The sequence below is a fragment of the Hydra vulgaris genome, chromosome 01 (genome assembly GCF_038396675.1).
Source record: "Hydra vulgaris chromosome 01, alternate assembly HydraT2T_AEP".
Lineage (NCBI taxonomy): Eukaryota > Metazoa > Cnidaria > Hydrozoa > Anthoathecata > Hydridae > Hydra > Hydra vulgaris.
This window is the reverse complement of record NC_088920.1, coordinates 36,590,791-36,614,421: the sequence shown is the minus strand read 5'-3', so window position 1 is coordinate 36,614,421 and position 23,631 is coordinate 36,590,791. Positions and strand designations below refer to the sequence as shown.

Genomic DNA, 23,631 nt, shown 5'->3' with positions numbered 1-23,631 from the left:
GCTAAATATAACTTAGTTGGACTCAAAAATTTTAAATAAAATTTATAAACTATTAATTGTTAATTATATGCAAATTATATAATATAATGTTTGTTATAACAAAAGTGTTTGACTTATTATTAGTTTTAGGAAAGACAGCGCACCTTACAAAATATTCATCGTCTAAAATATGAAAAAATCAACTAATTTTTTTAAAAACAACCTTCACAAAAGTCGCCATTACGTGTTTACTTTTTTGACTTTTTAACAAAATATGACATTTTCATAAAGTTCAACATAGTATATATTGAGTTTATCAAACAATGAAAATTTTTTTTTTTATTTATTTTAATTTTTTATCATATTTTAGCTATTTTCTCATTGAAAATTAAGCGTTCCCCCCAACAAGACATATTTTCAGATTCAGATTCCCCATAAAATTTACCAAGAAAATGAACTCCTCTTACTATTAAAGTTTGATAAAAATAGGAAAAAAATAACATACTTTACCGTAACATTCTTTGTCTAAAATATGAAAAAAGTGTTTGATTTTTGTAAAAATACCTTTAACAAAAACTCCTTTTCTGTGTTTATTTTTTATGACTTTTTGAACCAAATAATCAATTTTCTTAAAATTCAAAATAACAATTATTTAGTTAGTAGCAATTATTAGTAATCAAAAATTTTTTATAAATTTTTGGTTAATTAGTCATATGTCAGTTCAAAATAATGCTGACCCACCCAGCAAGACATTATTTAAAAAATTTTTTTTGCAGATTAGGAATCACCATAAAATTTTTCACCCAAAGTAACCCTGCTGTTTTTGAATTTAAAAAAAAAAAAAAAAAAAAAAAAAAAATCAACACATAATATGTATATATATATATATATATATATATATATATATATATATATATATATATATATATATATATATATATATATATATATATATATATATATATATATATATATATATATGTGTATATATATATATATATATGTATATATATATATATATATATATATATATATATATATATATATATATATATATATGTATATATATATATATGTATATATATATATATGTATATATATATATATATAGAGAGAGAGAGAAAGAAAATAAGAGAGAGAACTTAAGGTAGATATACCAGATATTTATATTACACATCTTTAGTACAATATATGATAAGTATCCAGCTGGATAAACTGGATACCTATCAGTTCACTTTACAGCTGAATATGTAATAAATCAGCCGCAGTATTCACATCTCTCCGCTAAACTTATTGAGAATTTGAGTGCTCGTTAAAGAAAAAACCCTAAACAGATGGTTATAAAATGGAGGAAAGTAAATGGTATTCTAATCCTTCTGTTTTGGGTCCGTTTATTACCCGCTCCGATAATTCTTTTAGTTAATATTCCTTCGTTAGCCAGCTCCGTTAACTAGTTTTCATGCTGTTTTTCTCAGCACATCTAAACATTGCGATGCCAACAGACAATGATTTTGTTTAATTGGTAAATCGCAGCCTGTGATTTTTAAAATAATTATTTTAAAATAATGACTCTCTAATATGCTATAATACAAAAAAATCAAAGAGTTTGTATCTACTTGACACTTAGTTTCACTTTTTTCAATTTTATGTATATGCTTCTTCACTCTTATGGATTAAAGATTTTCTTGTAACTCTATTTTCTTCGATTTTTGCAAGCGGATCAAAATATAACCGAGTAATTTTATTGTAACTCATTTCAAGAAACAGCAATTATTTTTATCGCACCAAAGTTGAGGTTTTATTTTCCTACTGGTTAAGCTGTATATCAATTTCAAAATGAGTTACTTCACTGCGTACCTTGCAATGTGTTCTTTCTGTTTAAGAAATTGACAACTAATTATTCAAAAATTATTTTACTTTGGAAAATAAACTTTTCTTAAGCTAAAATGAATCTTCAACATACAAAAAATATTACTCAACTTTTTAATTATAATAATTTTTTTTAATATTATAATATTTAAAATAAAATAATAACAATATCTCAAAAACATCTAAAAATAACTCTTAAATAATATTTAATATAAAGTGCTACACACAAAAAAACATAGATATTTTTGTAAAAAATTGTGCCCAAATTCTTTTAATTATGCTTGGTATGATTTTAACAGAGAAAGTTTCATGTAAACTATACAGGGCTTTGTCTTATAGCAAATAAAAAGCTTTATTGGCCACCTAATCCATGTTTTGTTGCTGCAGTCCTGTAATACAGGACTGTATACATATAATACAGTGGTATGATACAATCATACAGTGTATATTCAAAAACATTCATTATGTAATTCAAAAACATGGATGGGAATTAGCAAATTATAATTAAATATATTCGATTCCATTGAGGGCTGGGAATTGGTCAGGTCTAGTCTTCGGCCCGACTTGTTTAAATTGGGTCTCATAATTATGTATCCAAACCTGACCAACCCAGAACCATTAACTAAATGGGTTAGATATGGGTCTTATAATATTGAGATCCATTATACCTAGACCCAACCAAACTATTGGCATTGAAAACTTTTTAATTAAACTTTTAAATTTAAAGCGCAAATTTTCTAATCTTATTTATTATAGGGTATGTATGCTGACAAAAAAAAACAATGCACTTAATACCCCACACCCAGTAAAATTACGCACTGCTATTGTTCTTGTTTTTCATGACTGGGGCAGGTTTGGGTATGAATCAGGAAGGGTCAGCTGATACATAACTCAAACCCAGACCCATATATACAAATTGGATTTGAGCCTGTTGATACCCAACCCAGACCTGACTTATCAACAGGCCTAATTGTATTCTTTCATCCTTCCAAATTAAATATATTTATTAAAAAGACTTTTCATTCTACAGTTGAATCTTTTTTTTTCTTTCAACATCTTAACTGAATGACAAGTAAAACAAGAATGAATTCTAGTAGATGACACAAGAGAAGCTAGTTCTTTAGAGCAGTGCCCATTAAAGTATTTGTAGAAAATAGAAAGAGGAGCAACATAATGATGTGATAATGGTTAGAGGTTGGCTGCAGGAGCAGGTCCAACTATGCTTACAATGCATTTTTGCACCTTGTCTAAAAGAGAAAGGGCATCATTGGAAGATCCATACAAGGATGGATTTGAGATTAATAGAGATAAAGAATAAAATCCAGAGTAAAAAAGTGTCGAGCACGATAAAGAAATGCAGATACTAATTTTGCAATGGATTTGATATATGGTTTCCAAGAAAGATCGGAAGTAAGAGTTAATCCTAGAAGATGAAGGGTAGATGACTTGTCGAGTACATCACCATTCATAAATATAGGAAGATCTAAATTATTGCAATAACGATTGGCTGAAAAAAATTGGGTTTTATCTGAATTAAAGTTCACCAGGCACTGAGAGCCCCATGCTGTAGCAGAAGTGAGATCCTTTTCAAGCTCAAATGCCCCGTCCAAGCAATCAGAGAGTGTTGGTTTCTTATCAAGACAAGAATAAATGGTAGTATCATCAACAAGTAATGCCACCTTTGATGTGAGAATATCTGGAAGATCTTTAATGTAAATTAAAAAAAGTTTAGGGCAAGGATAGAACCTTGAGGAACCCCTGAAGTTACAGGATATGAAGAAGAGTGTTGTCCATATAGGACAACTTTTATATTACGATCGGCAAGCAAGGATTCCATAATCTTAAAGATGTTACCTGATACACCATAAGCTGAAAGCTAATGGAGAAGATCAGCATGCCAAACTTTATCAAAAGCTTTAGAAATATCAAGAGCGATAGCCTTAACCTCTTTTATCTAATGCATGATAAAACCTATTACGTTAGCAAATCAGCTGTAGAACAAGAAGATCGAAATCCATATTGATGATCAAAAAGTAAGTTAGATTCAAGATGAGAGATTAAGTCCTTGTTAATTAAAGATTCAAAAACCTTGCTTATGAAAGGAAGAAGACTAATGGGATGGTTCTAACAACTACTCATTTCTAACAATTCTATGTTTTTAAATTCTCATTTATTTTCTGTTTAAAAAAACGCAAACCATCTGAATAGAACAGCTGTCAGGGAAAACCAGGATTTTCCTTTTTTCAAATTATTTTATGATAGTGTCAAATTGCATGCATAAAATGTCAATGCAAAATAAAAAGTAGGTGAGAGGAAAATTTGTTTTAAATTTTTTAGATCATTTCTAAATTGTGTCATTTTTTCTGGAACAATAATTTAAAAACAACTTAAAAAATCTGTGAAATAATCTCTGAACTGCAAGGAAAAGTAAAGAGCACTGATGTCCGGCATCAGTTGAGCTCTGTATGAGTGAACTGCAGTGAGTTAATTTTTAGGAACATTTCTATGTAATATAATAATTAAATTAAATATTATTATTATTATTAAATATATTATTATATTATTATAGTGTTTCTGATCACAGTTTGATCTCTCTAAAACTAATACCTCATTCTTCTTCATCACCTGAATCCCGCTATTATCTTACCTCTTACAACAACGTTAAAGCTGACTGGGATTCTTTCCATGTTTTTCTTCGTGATGGCCCTTGGGTAGAAATCTTTCGTCTTCCTGTCAACAAATGTGCTTCTTACATAACTTTGTGGATTCAGGCTGGCATGGAATTTTTTATTCCCTCTCAACGATTCCAGGTCAAGCATCACTCTTCTATATGGTTTTCCTCACATTGTGTTGCTGCAATTTCCAATTCAAACCATTACTTCCATATCTATCAGCAAAACAATTCTCCAGAAAACAGACGTCTATTTATTACTGCCAGAAACCATTGTAAAAAGGTTTTGTCTAACGCCAAAGCACGCTATTCTCAGGTCAAGAAATCTTGTATCTCATCTCAAAAATTAGGCTCTCGTGAATTCTGGAGAATCTTTAATAGTATCAATAATAAGGGCAAATCTGTAATTCCACCTCTCTTGTATGGTTCAGACTTTGTCACCTCACCTAAAGACAAAGCTGAACTGTTTGCTAAGAACTTTTCATCAATATCATCTCTTGATTCCACTAGTTGCGTTCTACCTGATATTGCCAATAAACAGGTTAATCCATTGCTTGACATTCCTATCACTCCAGCTTCTGTATCTAAAATGATTTCCTGCTTAGACTCTTCTAGAGCTTGTGGTCCGGACAACATACATGTTATAGTCTTGCAGAAGTGTTCTGCAGAGCTGTCATCTATACTTTCAAAACTATTTAACAAGTGCTTATCAGAGTCTTGTTTTCTGGAAAGCGGCATCTGTTATCCCTATTTTCAAAAATTCTGGAGAGCGCACAGTGATTTAGAAACACTTAAAATTTGGCCAAAATACAGTTTTTTGAGTGGCACAATTTAAATAATGTTATTAGCTAACTATTTTCTACAGTTTCTTATGACTTTAACGGTATAAAAAAATAAGTACTGAAATAAAAGATTCAAACGTTAATTTATGTTTGAAAGTGACCGAAAACAGCTTTTTTTTGTCAATAAAATTTTATCATTTTTAAATCTTGATTTTCTCCCTAAATACAAAACCTCTTAATTTAATTTTCTATATATACAAAGATAATAGATAACTTAATCTTAAATTATGAAAATATTTGAAATATGTATTTATACACGCTGTAAGAAATGCATTTTAAAAATGCAATTGTAACGAGTTTAAACTGATTTTTATAGTGCTAGGACTTTTTACCTTAGACTTCCTTCGTGAAGTGGTTTCTTTTTTTAAAGAGAGTTTGTATCATTCTATAAGAAACTAAAAAAGTTAGCTGCCCCAACTTGCCCCATTTCGAAATAATGTGGTTTTAAAAAGCTCATTTTATAAAAAAATTTGTGACGTAAAAGCTAATACGACGTAATATATATATATATATATATATATATATATATATATATTAGGGTGGGTCGTACTTTTAAAATTTTGGATATGGGAGCGCACGCAACATTTTTTTTATGTATTAGGGTATTAGAAGAGACGTGAATAATTTTTTTTTTCTTAAAAAGTTCATCTAGTGTGGGCGCAGGGCGTTTGAAAAATGTCAGTTTTACGAAAATCTTATTATATTGGCATTTTTTGGCCTTTTTTATATTAGCCAAAGGAAAGGCAATTATTAAAAAACAATAAGACATAATATAGACATAAAAAATTATATACATATTCGGTGCTACTTTTCTTAATGCTATACAAACACGATAGACGTAAGAAAAGTTGGCTACCATTATGGATTTTACAAAAAATATCTACTTATAAATTTTAGAAATGGGAGCGCGCGTAAAATTTTTTTTATGTGTTAGGATATTAGAAAAGACGTGAATAATTTTTTTTCTTCCTAAAAAGTTCATTTATTGTAGGCGCAGGGCGTTTAAAAAACGACAGTTTTACGAAAAACTTTTAAAAAAATTAGTATACAAAACTTGTTGTTGTTATTTTCAATGTGCGTAATGCTACTAGTATAAAATGAGGTGAATCATGAAACATAGTCATCAAACTTTGTGGGCTTTGGACTTATATCCTCCCTTCCATTATTATTAAAAACCATTAAAATTATTTAAATACAGGAAATGGTGTAGGATTTTTTATTTTTATAAAGTTCCAATAGCTTATTTGTAGGATAATTACTAAGATAATAGTTTCCTGACGATTTGCGGTTTAAACGAGTTTTATTTATTTATGATCACTTTGGCATCCTAAATATTGTAATAAAAATGTAATTAACAAATTTATAACATATTTATAAAGGTCATTTTTTTACCTACTACAAAAAGTACCAATATTTCTTAACAAACATAACATCAATTTCATTGCTATAAATGGCTAAATCTACTTGAGCTCAAACAATGTTAAAATGCCCTAAATTGCATGAGCTATTGGGTAATGGACTCGAACTTTGTTTATCAGAGCTGCCTATGCTGAGAGATAGTTTACGGTATGGAATTTTGTTGCGTGATAGATCAGTTACACATTTGAATACAAGATGTATGTGTGTATAAATATTTATTAAAATAAAAAGTATTTGGATGTCAGCAAATTCTACAATCCCGTTGGTCTCAGAAAAATACGCAGTCGATAAACTTGTCCTTGAATGGAAGATTGCAAAAGACATTAGAAAACTGAGAACTACAAAAAAAAGAAATATGTATACGGACAAGCTTGATAAGTTATTTGACTTGACGAAATGTAAGTGCAACATCTTTAGCTGTAATGAAAATGGATGCAATGGTTGTCTTTTTAAAGCTCATGTAACTTGCATATGTCCAAAAGTAGCAAAGATACCTTTGCAAGAACTATTTTTCCTACAAGCTCAAAGAAATAAAATTGGTAACAAAAGTTCTTTACAAATAGGATTAGTTGATATACCAGAGACACATCGGTTAACAAGATATTTAGGTAGAAAAGAATCAGACTCTAAAATACTTGGAACACTTAGTGAGGATGCAAGTAAATGCTAAAATACTAAAAATATTTTTGTCAATTTTTGTTTAAACTGTGAATTAAAAAGTTGAGTATAAATTTGCAAATTATAAAATTGAGTTTAACATAATTTATTTTCTCCTTTAGCAGTAGAATTTCAAACAACAGACGATTCGGACATTGGCAACAAAAATGCAGATAATACAGAAAAAGTTGACTTCAGTTTGAAAAAAAATTACTTAGATATTACCAGGGTTTCTCAAGCAGCTATTAGGTATGGGGTATCTAACAGAGCTGCAGCAGCCATAGCTACTGCTACTTTAGCTTCTGCAAAAGATGCAGATTTTTTAAAGAAAAATACTGATATTTTCGTTGATCACAACAAAATAAAACAAAGTAAGACTAAGTTAATGAAAGAAATCCGAGGTAGAGCTGAAAAAGTAGCAATGAATGATAATATTCAATGTATATTTTTTGATGGACGAAAAGATTTGACTAAGTACATGAGAGAAGAAGAAGATGGAAAATTACACCCATCGGAAAAAAAAGAAGAACATTATTCAGTTTGTTCTGAACCTGGAGGAAAATACCAATTTCATTTCACTAACAATTCTGAAGAAAGAGTAGAGACTGCAGCTGAGCAAATAGCTGATAATATTTAAGAATGGATTGTGAATCATGATGTCGGAGACTATTTAGTTGCCATTGGTGCAGACTCAACAAATTTAAACACTGGTTGGAAAGGAGGTGTTATCCATTTCCTTGAACATAAATTGGATAAAAAATTAATGTGGATAATTTGTGCTCTTCATACAAATGAACTACCTCTCCGACATCTAATGATTCAGCTTGATGGAAAAACTACGTCTAAAAATAATTTTTCTGGTTCTATTGGAAAACTTATAGGTAAGGCAACTAGCTTCAAAGTCAAAGATAGCATAGTAAAAATTAAATTTCCTAATGCAATAATAGAACTTGACTCTGAAGTTGTAAAGTCGCTATCAGATGATCAAAAGTATCTTTATAAAAATAACCATGCAATTAACGCTGGGGTTTTTCCGGAAAATCTTAAAAGTAAAGAAATTGGTCCACATTTGCATGCAAGATGGTTGAATTTTGCAAATAGAATATGCTTACTTTGGTGCTCCGAAATCGTACTTTCAGTTGAAGAAACATATAATCTGCAACTTCTGGTGGAGTTTATTGTTGGTGTTTATGCGCCACTTTGGTTTGAAATCAAAGTAAAGTGGAAGTGGACTGAAGGGCCTAATCATATACTCAAGCAGTTATAACTTCTTTGTCATCAAAGACTTAAAGTTAAAGACATTGTAATGCCCTACGTTTTATCTTCTTCATGGAATGCTCATAGTGAAAATGTTCTTCAAACGTTGTTTTGTAGTCTAGAAATAACAGAAAGACAATTTGCAGTTGAAACAATTTTAAAATTAAGAGGAGATTTAAAATACGGAAACACTAGTGTAAGAAGTAGAAAACATCATATACATAATGAAAATGCTGAATCACTTTTTGATCTAATTGATTGGAGCTTGGATGTACACGAACCTTTACTTACATGTTTATTGTCAAAGGATGAACTTTTAAAATACAATGATATTCCGATGTATGAACCTTGTTTTCCTGTTCATGGGCAAGCTATTGAACAATGTGTCCAAGAAGTCACACGAGCTTCTCAATCGGTATTTGGAAAAGATAGAAGAGATGGGTTAATAAGAGCAACATTAGCACATCGAGAAATCATGCCCGTGAACCAATCAAAAAAAGATCTATTTAAATTAATTTAGGCAATATTAATTTTTTGATGTTTTGCTTTGATTATTTATGATCACAGTAAATAAGTTGAACTTTAAATATATTGTATCTTTTAGATGACATTTTATATATTTTATTTATGACTTTATGAAGAGTAGCACCCCAAATTATGTTTCATTTTAATGTCTATATTTTACCTGGTTGTTTTTTGATGATTGCATCGCCATAGGCTTAAATAAAAGGACAGAAAAGTGCTAATTTGATGCATTTTTAGTAAACCTATCGTTTTTTAAATGCCCTGCGCCCACAATAGATGAACTTTTCAGGAAAAAAAAATTATTCACGTCTTTGCTAATATCCTAATACATAAAAAAAATATCATGCACGCTCTCATTTTTAAAATTTATAAGTAGAATTTTTTTGTAAAATCCATAATGGTAGCCAACTTTTCTTACGTCTATCGTGTTTGTATAGCATTAAAAAAGTAGCACCGAATATATATATATTTTTTTATGTCTATATTATGTCTGATTGTTTTTTAATAATTGCCTTTCCTTTGGCTAATATAAAAAAGGCCGAAAAATGCCAATATGATAAGATTTTCGTAAAACTGACATTTTTCAAATGCCCTGCGCCCACACTAGATGAACTTTTTAAGAAAAAAAAAATTATTCACGTCTCTTCTAATACCCTAATACATAAAAAAAATGTTGCGTGCGCTCCCATATCCAAAATTTTAAAAGTACGACCCACCCTAATATATATATATATATATATATATATATATATATATATATATATATATATATATATATATATATATATATATATATATATTCACATTAAAAAGTTTTGTTCAGAAATTTCAGGAAATATTCTTAAAACATATAAGTTAAAGGTAATTTATCTATTATCTTTGTATATATAGAAAATTAAATTGAAAGGTTTTGTATTTAGGGAGAAAATCAAGATTTAAAAATGATAAAATTTTATTGATAAAAAAAAGCTGTTTTCAGTCACTTTCAAACATAAATTAACGTTTGAATCTTTTATTTCAGTACTTATTTTTTTATACCGTTAAAATCATAAGAAACTGTAGAAAATAGTTAGCTAATAACATTATTTAAATTACGCCACTCAAAAAACTGTATTTTGGCCAAATTTTAAGTGCTTCTAAATCACTGTGGAGCGGTCTGATTACCGCCCCATTAGTCTGTTTCCTATCATAAGTAAGGTTTTTGAATCTTTAATTAACAAACACTTAATTTCTCATCTTGAATCTAATAACTTACTTTCTGACCATCAATATGGATTTTGATCTTCTCATTCTACAGCTGATTTGCTAGTAGTAATACCTGATAGGTTTTATTGTGCATAAGACAGAGGTGGAGAGGTTAAGGATATCGTTTTTTACATTTCTAAAGCTTTTGATAAAGTTTGGCATGCTGGTCTTCTCCAAAAGCTTTCTTCTTACGGTGTATCTGGTAACATCATTAAGACTATTGAATCCTTTCTTTCCAATCGTAGTATAAAAGTTGTCCTTGATGGACAGCACTAATAACTTCATATTCTGTAACTTCGGGGGTTCCTCAAGGTTCTATCCTTGGCCCTATACTCTTTTTAATTTACATTAACAATCTTCCAGATGTTCTCATATCTAAGGAATTGTTTGCTGATGACACTTGTCATGATAAGAAGCTAATACTCTCACAGTGGCTGGTGAACTTCAATACAGATAAAACTCAATTTTTTTCAGCCAATCGTTATTGCAATAATTTAGATCTTCCTATATTTATGAACGGTGATGTACTCGATGAGTCATCCACTCTTCATCTTCTAGGCTTAACTCTTACTTCCGATCTTTCTTGGAAATCATATATCAAATCTGTTGCAAAATTAGCATTTGCTAAGGTTGCATCTCTTTATCGAGCTCGGCACTTTCTAACTTCGGATTCTATTCTCTATCTCTATAAATCTCAAATCCGGCCTTTTATGGAATACTATTACCATATCTGGGGCGGATCTTCTAATGATGCCCTTTTTCTTTTAGACAAGGTGCAAAAACAGATTGTAAACATAGTTGGACCTGCTCTTGCAGCCAACCTCCAACCATTATCACATCATTGTAATGTTGCTTCTCTTTTTCTTTTCTATAAATACTTTAATGAGTCTGAAGTAATGGGCACTGCTCTAAAGAGCTAGCATCTCTTGTGCTATCTACTAAAATTCATTCTCATGTTACTCATCATTCCATTAAGTCTCATCCTTTTTCTGTGACTGTTCCTAAGTGCTATAAAAACTCTTATTTGTCTAGTTTTTTTCCTCCAACATAAGTTTTTTGGAACTCGCTTCCTTCATCTTGCTTTCCTGATTCATGTAATTTGCAATCCTTTAAGTCGTCTGTCAATTGTTATCTTGCTGTTTCTATCTTCATCTTTTCTCTTCCAGCAACTTCCAACTTTAATTAGTGGTGTTGGTTGCAGCCTTGTTGGAAGCGAAGATGTTTAAAATATATATATATATATATATAAAAGTCAGTGTTGTTTTAAGATTAGTAGCATTACTATTCGTAAATATTCTTGAAATAATTTTTGCACATACATTGATTGATTGTATTAAATGGAATACACGTGTTTGTATTGTATTTCATGAAACAGCAGAAGTGCTGTTTAGCAACAATCTAAAGTCTTTTCTACAATATTGTTATATTTATTGCTATAGATGACAGACCAAACTATCAGTTGTTAAGTCAGTTATTAGTCTTGCTGAAAATGTGCTAGTGTCTGACAACCAACGTTCTTCTACAAGTGCCTTCATCTGTAGGATTTCAACACCATGTAAAATATACAGATGATAATGGTAATGGGCATACTGGTTTGAAAATGAAAGCAGTTGAAGAAAAATAACTTGCCCTAAATATCCTAGTACAAGATATTACTGTTCAAAAACCACTTCTTCATTTGGATTTTTCTACATATCCAAGGTTCTGCACCAATACAAATTTGAGTGCAAAACTGATAAAGAGATTATGTAAATTAAGCCCACATCAAACGTGGAAATATTGTTAAACATGAAACTTCTCATTATCATCAAAATGGTATATGTCAATATTTTCTGATTAGATCAGGTTTTAAATAAAAAAACTGTAAAATCTGGTGATTTTATTAAAATGATAAAGCTGCAAAAGAACATCACCAATGAGAACCAAATAGAAGTCTATTTGTTTCTCACTGTCATTTACTGAATGATAGAACAAGGTTTGCAATGGAGCGGACACAGAGAACATCAATATAGCAGATTAGGTTATGGCAAAGGTGCAGCAATCTTTACCATCAACTAGTACATGAACATTAACAACTTTCTTGAATTGTTACTTTACTTTTGGTGTGAATGGTCAAGGCTTCATAAGGAAACCTTTTTTACAACTCTGGATAAGTGAGACCGAGATAACTGCATAGCTCATTGCATTGGATAACATGCACTATCTATGAGTGAGTCGAGTTTACTAATAACTAAAAACATGACTAAAGTACCTAAAAGTTATTGCTAACAATTATTGCAATATAGTTGATTTTCCAACATATTGATGAAAGACAACACTCTTAATACAACTCTAAAATTAATTATTTATCTAGTTTTTTCTTCCCACATTGATGATTCTCTCCCATCTTCATGCTTTCCTGACTCATACAATTTTCAGTTTTTGAAGTCTTCAGTCAATTTTTATTTTGTTCTTTAACAATATTTCTGTAGTTAAACTTATTGAAAGACATTAACATCTTCACAGAAGAAAAGAACATGATGGTGCTTCTGTGATGTCTGAAACTGAAAACAACCTTTAAACACAGATAAAAGCACTTTTATTAAACTCTATTTAGAATTTGGTCACCATAAAAGAAGTGTCAGCAAAAAGTAATGTCTAGTTGTTTTTTTGGCACATTTGAAAAGTCTTATTATGACTAGTTTACCATGACTTCATATCCTCTAGGAAAAGAAATGTATAAATCAGCACTAGACACTCTAAAACAACTTTCTAATACAAGCTGGGCAGACCCGAAGAGTGGATTTGACCCAGTTAATGAATCTTTATGCTATTTTAGCTACTCTCATACATAAAAAAAAGCTGTAAAACAACATTTTTGTGTTATAAAACCTGTTTATTTTAAAAAAAAGCTGTAAAACAACATTTTTGTGTTATAAAACCTGTTTATTTTAAAAAAAAGCTGTAAAACAACATTTTTGTGTTATAAAACCTGTTTATTTTAAAAAAAAGCTGTAAAACAACATTTTTGTGTTATAAAACCTGTTTGCAACAAAGATATAAACATTTTATTTGCAAAATAGTTGATTGATGTCTCAAGAAAAAAAATTTGTTGATGTGAGAAGCGATAGTTTTTGAAGGTCTAAATAAGGCGGTCAAATATTTTATTAACAAAAAATGTATCAAACTAAATGTAAAAATTGATCTTTAAAAAAGGTAAGTTGTAAAAAATGCATGGCAGATTAACTTTGCAGAAATAAAAGAGTTGATGATCAAACTAAATATAAAACCTATTAATGTTTTAGGTAGCTCCAAAGAGATATAAAAAGTAGTACTTACAATAGATAAACAATTTCATGACTTTAGTAACACAAATATATATTTCAGTAAATTTGATCCAATTATCTGGAGAATTTACAAGAAGGTATAAACAATCCTCCTCCCTCACCTCAAATGTCAACCCTTACTTATTCTCCTTGATTCCTCCCACAATACCGAAAATCAATCTGGCAATGTTGATAGGCAACAGGGACTTTTAATGATACTTCCATTACTTTTACCCTTCTTTAAAGTTAAGGCGAATAACACTGTGTAACACAATTTTTATCCCCAGTTCTAATTTCTATTTTCTTTATTACTGTATTTACCTCTAATATAGTGCCTCCCTGAAACTTTTGGAATTTTTGTTTCAAATTTTTCATCTTTTTTATAAATCGTTGCTACAAAGTGTTGAGACAAGTTGTGTTCATATTAAAGAAAATGTATTAAAAAAAAAGGTTTGGGCTTAATTTTTTTTTAAATTAAAACTAAATAAGTATATATCAATAAAAACTTGTCGCGTTTTAGTCAAAGCTCACCTCCATTTTATTTTGGTTCTCTGAGTTTTGATAATATACCCTGCAATTTAGAGACTTTCAGTATACAAAACTTTGTAGTTCATTAGATACCCTTAATAAATACTGTCTTTTGTCCAAATTAATTATCAATTAAAATATCAGTTTAATAGAAGAAAATAAACTTGTAGCAATAAATGGCTTAAATAAAATATTGTTTAAATAAAAATAAAAAAGATTCAGAACATATAATAAGGTGACCAACATCTTTTTATGTAGAAGTTCATCATAAAAATTTAAATTTTGCTTAGCTCTTGCAATAATGTTCAATAAGTAACACTTAAAACAAGATAAATGTGTAAAAAATATTAATTTAAAAATAACCCTGACGATTGTAAAAACTAAATTGCACTAATAAAATCCAAAAACTTATATTATGTTAATAAAAATTATATTATTTTATTTTTAATTTTATTACAAATATTTTTTGTTGATTTAGTGAAAAATTATACAAATAAATATAATTTTTCACTAAATCAACATAAATAAATATAATTTTCTGGTTGTGGGAGAAAAAAATACTTCTATATATTAAAAAAAATCTACAATGACACCATATACAAAACTCTTTTGAATTAAACACGCATGAAATAAACTCATATCTGTAGATTGAAGCGTATATTACAAAGATTCCAAGAACTAAAACAAAGTGAAGAAGGCAAATTTTGGCTAAAATTATAATTTAGAATGATATACATCTATCATTTAGTTGTAATGAAAAAAAATTGACCTAAACATTTTTTTTAAATTTTCTTCGATATGAACACAACTTGTCTCAGCACTTGGGGATCCCTTTGGAAAAATTAGCCTTGTCAAACAAGGCCACTGTGCAAAGAAACAAGTTGACAAACAAGGCCACTGTGCAGAGAAACAAGTTGAGTGTAGTACTAGCAGGGACATAATGAGGATAAAACTTGGAACTCCTCATTTACATTAACTGCATCATTAATCAGAATTTGGTTTATATTTAGTACTTTATAAAACAATGCATGTTAACATAACAACATTGCAATATAAACCAAATTTTGAATTGCAACATTGCATGCTACCATTTTCATTTCTGAAACTAACAATATAATTTATAATGAGCAAATATTGAACACTATCACTACCACATAAGTAGCAAACAAATTAGGTGCTTTAATGATGCAATATTCTTTACAATATCAAAGTTGGTGAAAAGAATACACTGAACCAAGAAACAAAAAATGTATTAAAGTGTTACTAGTCTTAAAGCGGTAATGATTTGCAATAATCGTTATTGATTTTAAGTTCAATGTATTGACAAAATAACATTTTTTTAAATATTATTTTTTATTAATGATATTTAGTGACTTTATTAACATAACTTTAACAATTTTTTCTGCTTATAAATATTAAATGTTAGAAAAAATGTGTGAAGACTTGTTTGATATTTTGATGTATAAAATACTTACTGTTTTGGAATTTTTAAACTTCCTACTATTCCACTTGCATCAGCCTTACCCCATATATCTGCTATGTATTTGGGAACCTGAAAAATAAAACAAAACCCCAATATTTCTGATATATTTCACTCTATTTAATTGACTTAATGATGTTAATTAACACAGTTTGCTTTCATTAAATTTATACATTGCATAATTAGGTTTAATTGAATTAAAAATTCAATTAATATAGCAAAATGTACTTTTTTTTATTTTGTTATATTAGATGTTTTTTTACACATAAATACTATCTGTCCAAACCTAAACTTGTCATTTAATAGAAGCCTATAAAAGTATCATTCGATACATTTCAATAAACTTGTCATTTGATAAATGTATGTCTAATTTAGCATGAGGTCTTTTAGAACTTGGAATTATTTCTTTTTTTGCTTACACAGAAAGATAGCTGTAGACATAAAGATAGTTCTACAAATTGTTTAAACCTAATACAGTCAAAATAGAATAAACAAGCATTCTTTATAAGTTAGTTAGAATTAACGTTAGTTAATTCTAACTAACTTCTAATTAGTAAGTTAGTTAGAATAAACAAGCATTCTTTATAAGTCAACTTAGTTTCTCCGCGCAGCGGCCTTGGCAAGGTTCGTGTTTTGGAGTTAAAGAGTTGAGAGAGGGTTGCACCACGAATAACAACTAAAAAAAAAAAAAAAAGTTCCTTAAACTATTTTCATACATTTGCCCACTCACCATATCAAACAAACATTAAATTTTTTAGTTGATTGGCTTTTTTATTATAACATTCAAAGTTCATTTTATTTAACAGAACTACCACTAGAGTTCAAAAAATCTTTTTAGTAGTGTAAATCATGCCATGTCATATTATAATATACAATAAAAAATTCAAAAAAATTTTTTTCAACTTTTATATTTTGAAAAATTAAAATCCATCTGTAGAGTAGTCCAAGATCATCTGTATTTTTTTTTACTCCAACAACATCTGTCCAATATCATCTGGAAATTCAATGACCTCTAACAACATCTTTAGGAAGATGTAACTACATCTGGTAATTTTTCAAGTTCAATAACATCTGGAACAATTTCCTCCAGATGTAACTACATCTAAAAAAATCTTATATGTAATTTAATAATTTTATAAAATCTAGCAGCTATTTTTAATATAATTAAAAGATGTAACTACATCTGTAAAATCTCTAGATGTAGTTGCACAGATATTGTTATACTTTGATAATTAAAAAGACGCAACTACATCTGTAGTAATCATATACTTTTACGCAGATGTAATACATTGTTTCCAGTCTAGGATGTTGAATGCTGGATCTTCTTGACTCAATGCATGGGTTTTGCTTATGTCTCTATTTTTATGGCTAGGCAACTCATTTCATTATCTCATAATGAGGGTACAACTTAGTTTTATGGTTCTGAGGCCGGCTGGTAGTCAGGTTTCCCAAACTCTGTGGTAGTTCTCAGAGATGCTAATTCCATCATCAGCTGAAAAATATCAAAGTATTAACAGTACCATGTTGCGTATGGATGGTGTCCCTGTTTGTACTTTTGGTGTGCATTGCCGAGGCCACATTTGGAGTCCTTTGTTATGGCTTAGGGTTTATTAGTAGTAATGTGGCAATTGCTTGGGCTATTAAACAGTGTTCTGAGTACTATCTATGCTTTGAGTCAAGTTCTATAAAAAATTTAAAAATAAATAAAGTACCAAAAACTATAAAACACAAAAAACCATCGTCATCACCAAGTTCTCTAAACCTATCATTCACTAATATTCGTGGCCTTCGAAGTAACTTTTCTTTTTTTAAGTCTTATCTCTTGCAAAGTTCACCTACTTGTAAGACTAATTTGAGTTCAGCTGTCTCATCTTGTGATCTTAGTGATGATGGTTATCTTGCTTTATTTTGTAAAGACTCCAATAGTCACATGCTTGGCCTGGGCATTTACATTCGTAAGAATTCACCCATTTGTCGTGAAACTAGGTTTGAATCCACAGACTATTCTTTTATGGTTTCATTTAGCACCACTTCACTCACAATCGCCTTTCTGTTTGTTCTATATAGCTCTCCTTCATCTCAAGATTGCACTTTTTTTGATGTTATTTCTGATCATACTCTTTTTGATGTTATTTCTGATCATACTGATCAAGACCTCTCTCTTTATCCATCAGCCAATATTGTTAATGTTGGTGACTTTAATGCTCATCACACTGAATAGCTTGGCTCTAGTGTCAGTGACTCTGCAGGCTTTAAAGCCTACAACTTTTATCTTTCTCAATCCCTAACTTAAATAGTCGACTTTCCAACTCATTTTCCAGACAACCCGAATCATTTACCTTCTCTACTCAACTTATTCTTTCCGTGATTTTCTTTGTGATGGCCCTTGGATAGAAATCTTTTGTTTTTCTGTTGACAAATGTGCTTCTTACATAGCTTCGTGGATTCAGGCTGGCATGGAATCTTTTATTCCCTCTCAACGATTCCAGGTCAAGCCTCACTTTCCTCCATGGTTTTCCTCACATTGTGTTGCTGCAACTACCAATCGAAACCGTTACTTCCATATCTATCAGCAAAACAATTCTCCAGAAAACAGACGTCTATTTATTACTGCCAGAAACCATTGTAAAAAGGTTTTGTCTAACGCCAAAGCACGCTATTCTCAGGTCAAGAAATCTCGTATCTCATCTCAAAAATTAGGCTCTTGTGAATTCTGGAGAATCTTTAATAGTATCAATAATAAGGGCAAATCTGTAATTCCACCTCTCTTGTATAGTTCAGACTTTGTCACCTCACCTAAAGACAAAGCTGAACTGTTTGCTAAGAACTTTTCATCAATATCATCTCTTGATTCCACTAGTTGCGTTCTACCTGATATTGCCAATAAACAGGTTGATCCATTGCTTGACATTCCTATCACTCCAGCTTCTGTATCTAAAGTGATTTCCTGCTTAGACTCTTCTAGAGCTTGTGGTTCGGACAACATACATGTTATAGAAGTGTTCTGCAGAGCTGTCATCTATACTTTCAAAACTATTTAACAAGTGCTTATCAGAGTCTTGTTTTCTGGAAAGCGGTATCTGTTATCCCTATTTTCAAAAATTCTGGAGAGCGGTCTGATTACCGCCCCATTAGTTTTTGAATCTTTAATTAACAAACACTTAATTTCTCATCTTGAATCTAATAACTTACTTTCTGACCATCAATATGGATTTTGATCTTCTCATTCTACAGCTGATTTGCTAGCAGTAATACCTGATAGGTTTTATTGTGCATAAGACAGAGGTGGAGAGGTTAAGGATATCGTTTTTTACATTTCTAAAGCTTTTGATAAAGTTTGGCATGCTGGTCTTCTCCAAAAGCTTTCTTCTTACGGTGTATCTGGTAACATCTTTAAGACTATTGAATCCTTCCTTTCCAATCGTAGTATAAAAGTTGTCCTTGATGGACAGCACTAATAACTTCATATTCTGTAACTTCAGGGGTTCCTCAAGGTTCTATCCTTGGCCCTATACTCTTTTTAATTTACATTAACAACCTTCCAGATGTTCTCATATCTAAGACATTGTTTGCTGATGACACTACCATTTATTCTTGTCATGATAAGAAGCTTGGAGGGGGTATTTGAGCATGAAAAAGATCTCACTTCTGCTACAGCATGGGGCTCACAATGGGTGGTGAACTTCAATACAGATAAAACTCAATTTTTTTCAGCCAATCGTTATTGCAATAATTTAGATAATATTTATGAATGGTGATGTACTCGATAAGTCATCTACCTTTCATCTTCTAGGATTAACTCTTGCTTCCGATCTTTCTTGGAAACTATATATCAAACCCATTGCAAAATTAGCATCCGCTAAGGTAGTATCTCTTTATCGAACTTGACACTTCCTTACTCTGGATTCTATTCTTTATCTCTATAAATTTCAAATCCGGCCTTGTATGAAATACTGTTGCCACATCTGGGGTAGATCTTCCAATGATGCCCTTTCTCCTTTAGAAAAGACGCAAAAACGGATTGTAAACATAGTTGGACCTGCTTTTGCAGCCAACCTCCAACCATTTTCACATCATTGTAATGTTGCTTCTCTTTCTCTTTTCTACAAATACTATGACGGGCACTGCTCTAAAGAGCTAGCATCTCTTGTGCTATCTACTAAAATTCATTCTCATGTTACTCATCATTCCATAAAGTCTCATCCTTTTTCTGTGACTGTTCCTAAGTGCTATAAAAACTCTTATTTATCAAGTTTTTTTACTCGAACATCAGCTCTTTGGAATTCGCTTCCTTTATCTTGTTTTCTTGATTTATATAATTTGCAATCCTTTAAGTCGTCTGTCAATTGTTATCTTGCTCTACTATCTTCATCTTTTCTCTTCCAGTAACTTCCAACTCTAATTAGTGGTTGCATGCAGCTTTGTTGGAAGCGAAGATGTATAAAAAAAAAAATTATAAAAAAAAAAATGTTATTATACATCAATGAAATGCTATTATACATCAATGACAAAAAAGATGTTATTATACACCAATGGAATTTCAGATGTTTTTAGACAGATGTTGTTATACCTCAGTGTATTTGCAGATGTTGTTGGGCAGATGTAGTTACACATCATTATATTTACAGATGTTGTTGGACAGATATTATTGGGCATCATTATATTTACAGATGCTGTTGGACAGATATTACTAGACATAGCAAAAACTGATGTTCTTACCCTGACTCATTAACACAACCGTGTACCCAATTTTAAAATTAATGTATTTAGATATGGAAAAAAACTGTTTTATATGAGAATTTTTTTTCAAAATGAATCAAAAGGGTGTTTGTTACACACTGATTTTGTTTTACTTTGTTACAAATGTGTTGTTTTTTTTAATCAGATCAAAAAGATAAAATCAATAAAAAGCTAAAAAACAAAGTAATTATTTTAATTTACTTTGCAAATTTAATTAACCTGTAAGTTAAAAAAAATTACTTTAAAAATTATTGACAATAATTATTATGTAGTGACAACTTCGTAACAATTTTGTGACTACTTTTAAATTGCAACACAGTGCTCGGTGATGTAACAAAAATATTTTCTTGTCAAAATAATGTGTAAACAAAATTTTTCTTCCTTTTGGCCATTATATTAGTTATTAATTTATGTAGATTTATTAATTTATGTAGATCAGCAGAATTGAACTGAAAAATATATTCCAAATAAAATAAAAAAAAGTTATCCAGATAAAATAATGAAACACAAGTTCGCCAGCGTCAGATGAAGAATAGAAAACATAACACTAAAACTATGAGAATATGTAGGTATTATATAAAATGAACTTTCTACTATTGACCTCTGATAAATAAGTTATATAAAATAATGACTAATTGATAATATTAAATTTATAAATATATACAAAAATGACAATTGTAAAAATTAAATTAAAAATCAAATTAAAAAAACTAAAAATACATAACTATTACTATTTATGTTATTAAACAATTACAATAGTTAAGACGCATTAAACATACACAAAATAAAATGTAAAATTTTGCAAAAGTTAAAGTTCAAAAATACTGCTTTTAAACCTGAGCCTCTGCCTTCGGAAAATATTGTACATTGACAGTTTTAAACCTGAGCCTCTGCCTTCAGAAAATATTGTGACATTGACAGTTTTAAACCTGAGCCTCTGCCTTCAGAAAATATTGTGACATTGACAGTTTTAAACCTGAGCCTCTGCCTTTAGAAAATATTGTGACATTGACAGTTTTAAACCTGAGCCTCTGCATTCAGAAAATATTATGACATTAACAGTTGTGACAATTTATAATTAAGAGTGTATATTTTAATTATATATTTTTATTTCTGGTTATTTTTCTATCTGGTCGGAAAAAGAATCAATTTTAAATAATGTTTGCTGTTAATTTTATAGTTGTCACAATAAAAAATTCTTAGTAAAAATAAGTAATTTTAATTGTTGGTATTTTTAAAATTTTAAAATTTCGTTTTTAAGAAAATGAATTGCGAAAACAAAAATTTTCATAAAAATAAATTTCTTTTTTCAGACTTTAAAAAATTTAATGAGTCTAAAATTGCTTCTGATTTATCAATCATATACTCATAACAGTTAATCATAAAAATAATATCATACATTAAAATGCTGCAAGAAAACTGTTTCCAAATACTTTTCAAATATTTTTCTATGCCTAAAGACATTTTTAAAACTATGAATTAGAGCAGTTTAATAATTTTTGCAAATATCCTGAAATATTCCATGAGAAAGTGAGAAAAATTATCTTGATTTGTTACTCACAATCCCTTTTTCTTTATTATTTGTAAAAATTGTTATCTACATCACATAGATTACCTAGCAAAATTTTAGTTGAATAATTTTTTCTGAAAAAATTAAAGCAAACAAATAAGACTAAATAAAGCAAACAAAATGATTTGAGTTATACCACTTTGAAGATAACCAGATAAAAAGTCCAGAACTTGAAAATATGAGACATTGCTAGACAAAATGGATAAGTTGAAGGATTCTGCAAATGAAAATTTGCCTTTCAAAAAAGTTAAAAAAAAAACATATACATACCAGCTACAATTAATGACATATGATGTCATTTCTAACCAGCAGATATTTAGACTCACAGTCGCCTGATAATATCAGGAGACCGAATTTTGTAAAGGGCAACTAAAAATATTGCTTTGATGCAATTAAATCACCCAAAAGGGTGATTATTGCTTTTTTTTCACAGTTCTAGTTTTACTTTTTTATTAATTTAAGAGTTCTATAAGAAGCACTTTTTTTGCTCCCGAAGTTAAATTTTTTCATAAATTCTTTAAGACGATAACTTTATTCAGATCAATATTTTTTGATAATGACTTATCTATCTGAAATAATAATGAAACTGCATTTTGAAAGTCACAGTGCTAAAGTTTGTTTTTAATATTTTCAATTACAGAAGAAAATTGTTCAAGCATTTAAATATTTTTAAAAAAAGTCCTAAAAACGTTTAATTTGTTTAAACTAAACTACTATTTTACTTTTACTTTTTTGTGAATTTTAAAGATTTAGAGATGAAGTAGTAGAAAAAACTTGTCCCAAAAAAAAAAAAAACTAGAAAAAAAAAAAGAATTTTTTTTACATTCATACTTACATTTATAATTAGATTTCAAATCATTGTCAAAATTCTACATTAAAGTCATACCAAAAATTTTGAAATGGGCTTGAAAGGAATGAATAATGACTGTAGATTGTGTTTGTAAAGGCATGTATATTATAAAGAATAATATAACTGTGTAATTAGTAAATACTTTTGCAAACTAATCACTATTATTCATAAAAGATTTAGTTGAACTTACGTTGTTTTGTTTTATATTTACATTTGGCAATTCCACTCCTACAATAATTAAAAGACCAGTCAGCAAATATTTAAAAATGATTTATTTAACATTGTGTCAGTTGCATCTTAGAAATAAAATTTGCACATAGCAATGATCGTGATGATGACAATAAAAGAACTCTAATAATAGATTGTAATGATAAAAAATTTTGAACTTATTTGGATTTTTGTTTTGTAATGTTATTTACCTTTCAAAAATCAATAGTTTTCAGGCTCCTGTAACAAATAAGATCTTAATAATTACAACACATTAAATGCAAAGAGTTTCAAAGTATTTGCGAAATGTTTTTTTATTATCTTTTTGATGACTTTATTGTTATAAAAAAGAGCAAGTGAAAAAACTAAAGCCAAATATACTGAAGCGTGCTTTACCTAAAAGTAGGAAAGCAAATGTTATCAATAGTTTACAATATTATATTTGCTTTTTTAGTTTAAGTTTACAAGTTTAGTTTAGTTTAAGTTT

The 23,631-nt window shown here is 29.4% G+C and overlaps 1 protein-coding gene across 1 annotated transcript in view; it reads right to left on the bottom strand.

The window, feature by feature from the left end:
- The window catches only part of LOC100201891 (general transcription factor IIF subunit 2), a 39,510-nt gene that overhangs the window by 11,566 nt on the left and 4,313 nt on the right, over positions 1–23,631 (bottom strand). Inside the window, exon 2 of the mRNA XM_065788051.1 lies at positions 15,773–15,849. Within this exon, the coding sequence (XP_065644123.1) occupies positions 15,773–15,849 (77 nt within the window). The remainder of the gene's footprint in view (positions 1–15,772; positions 15,850–23,631) is intronic.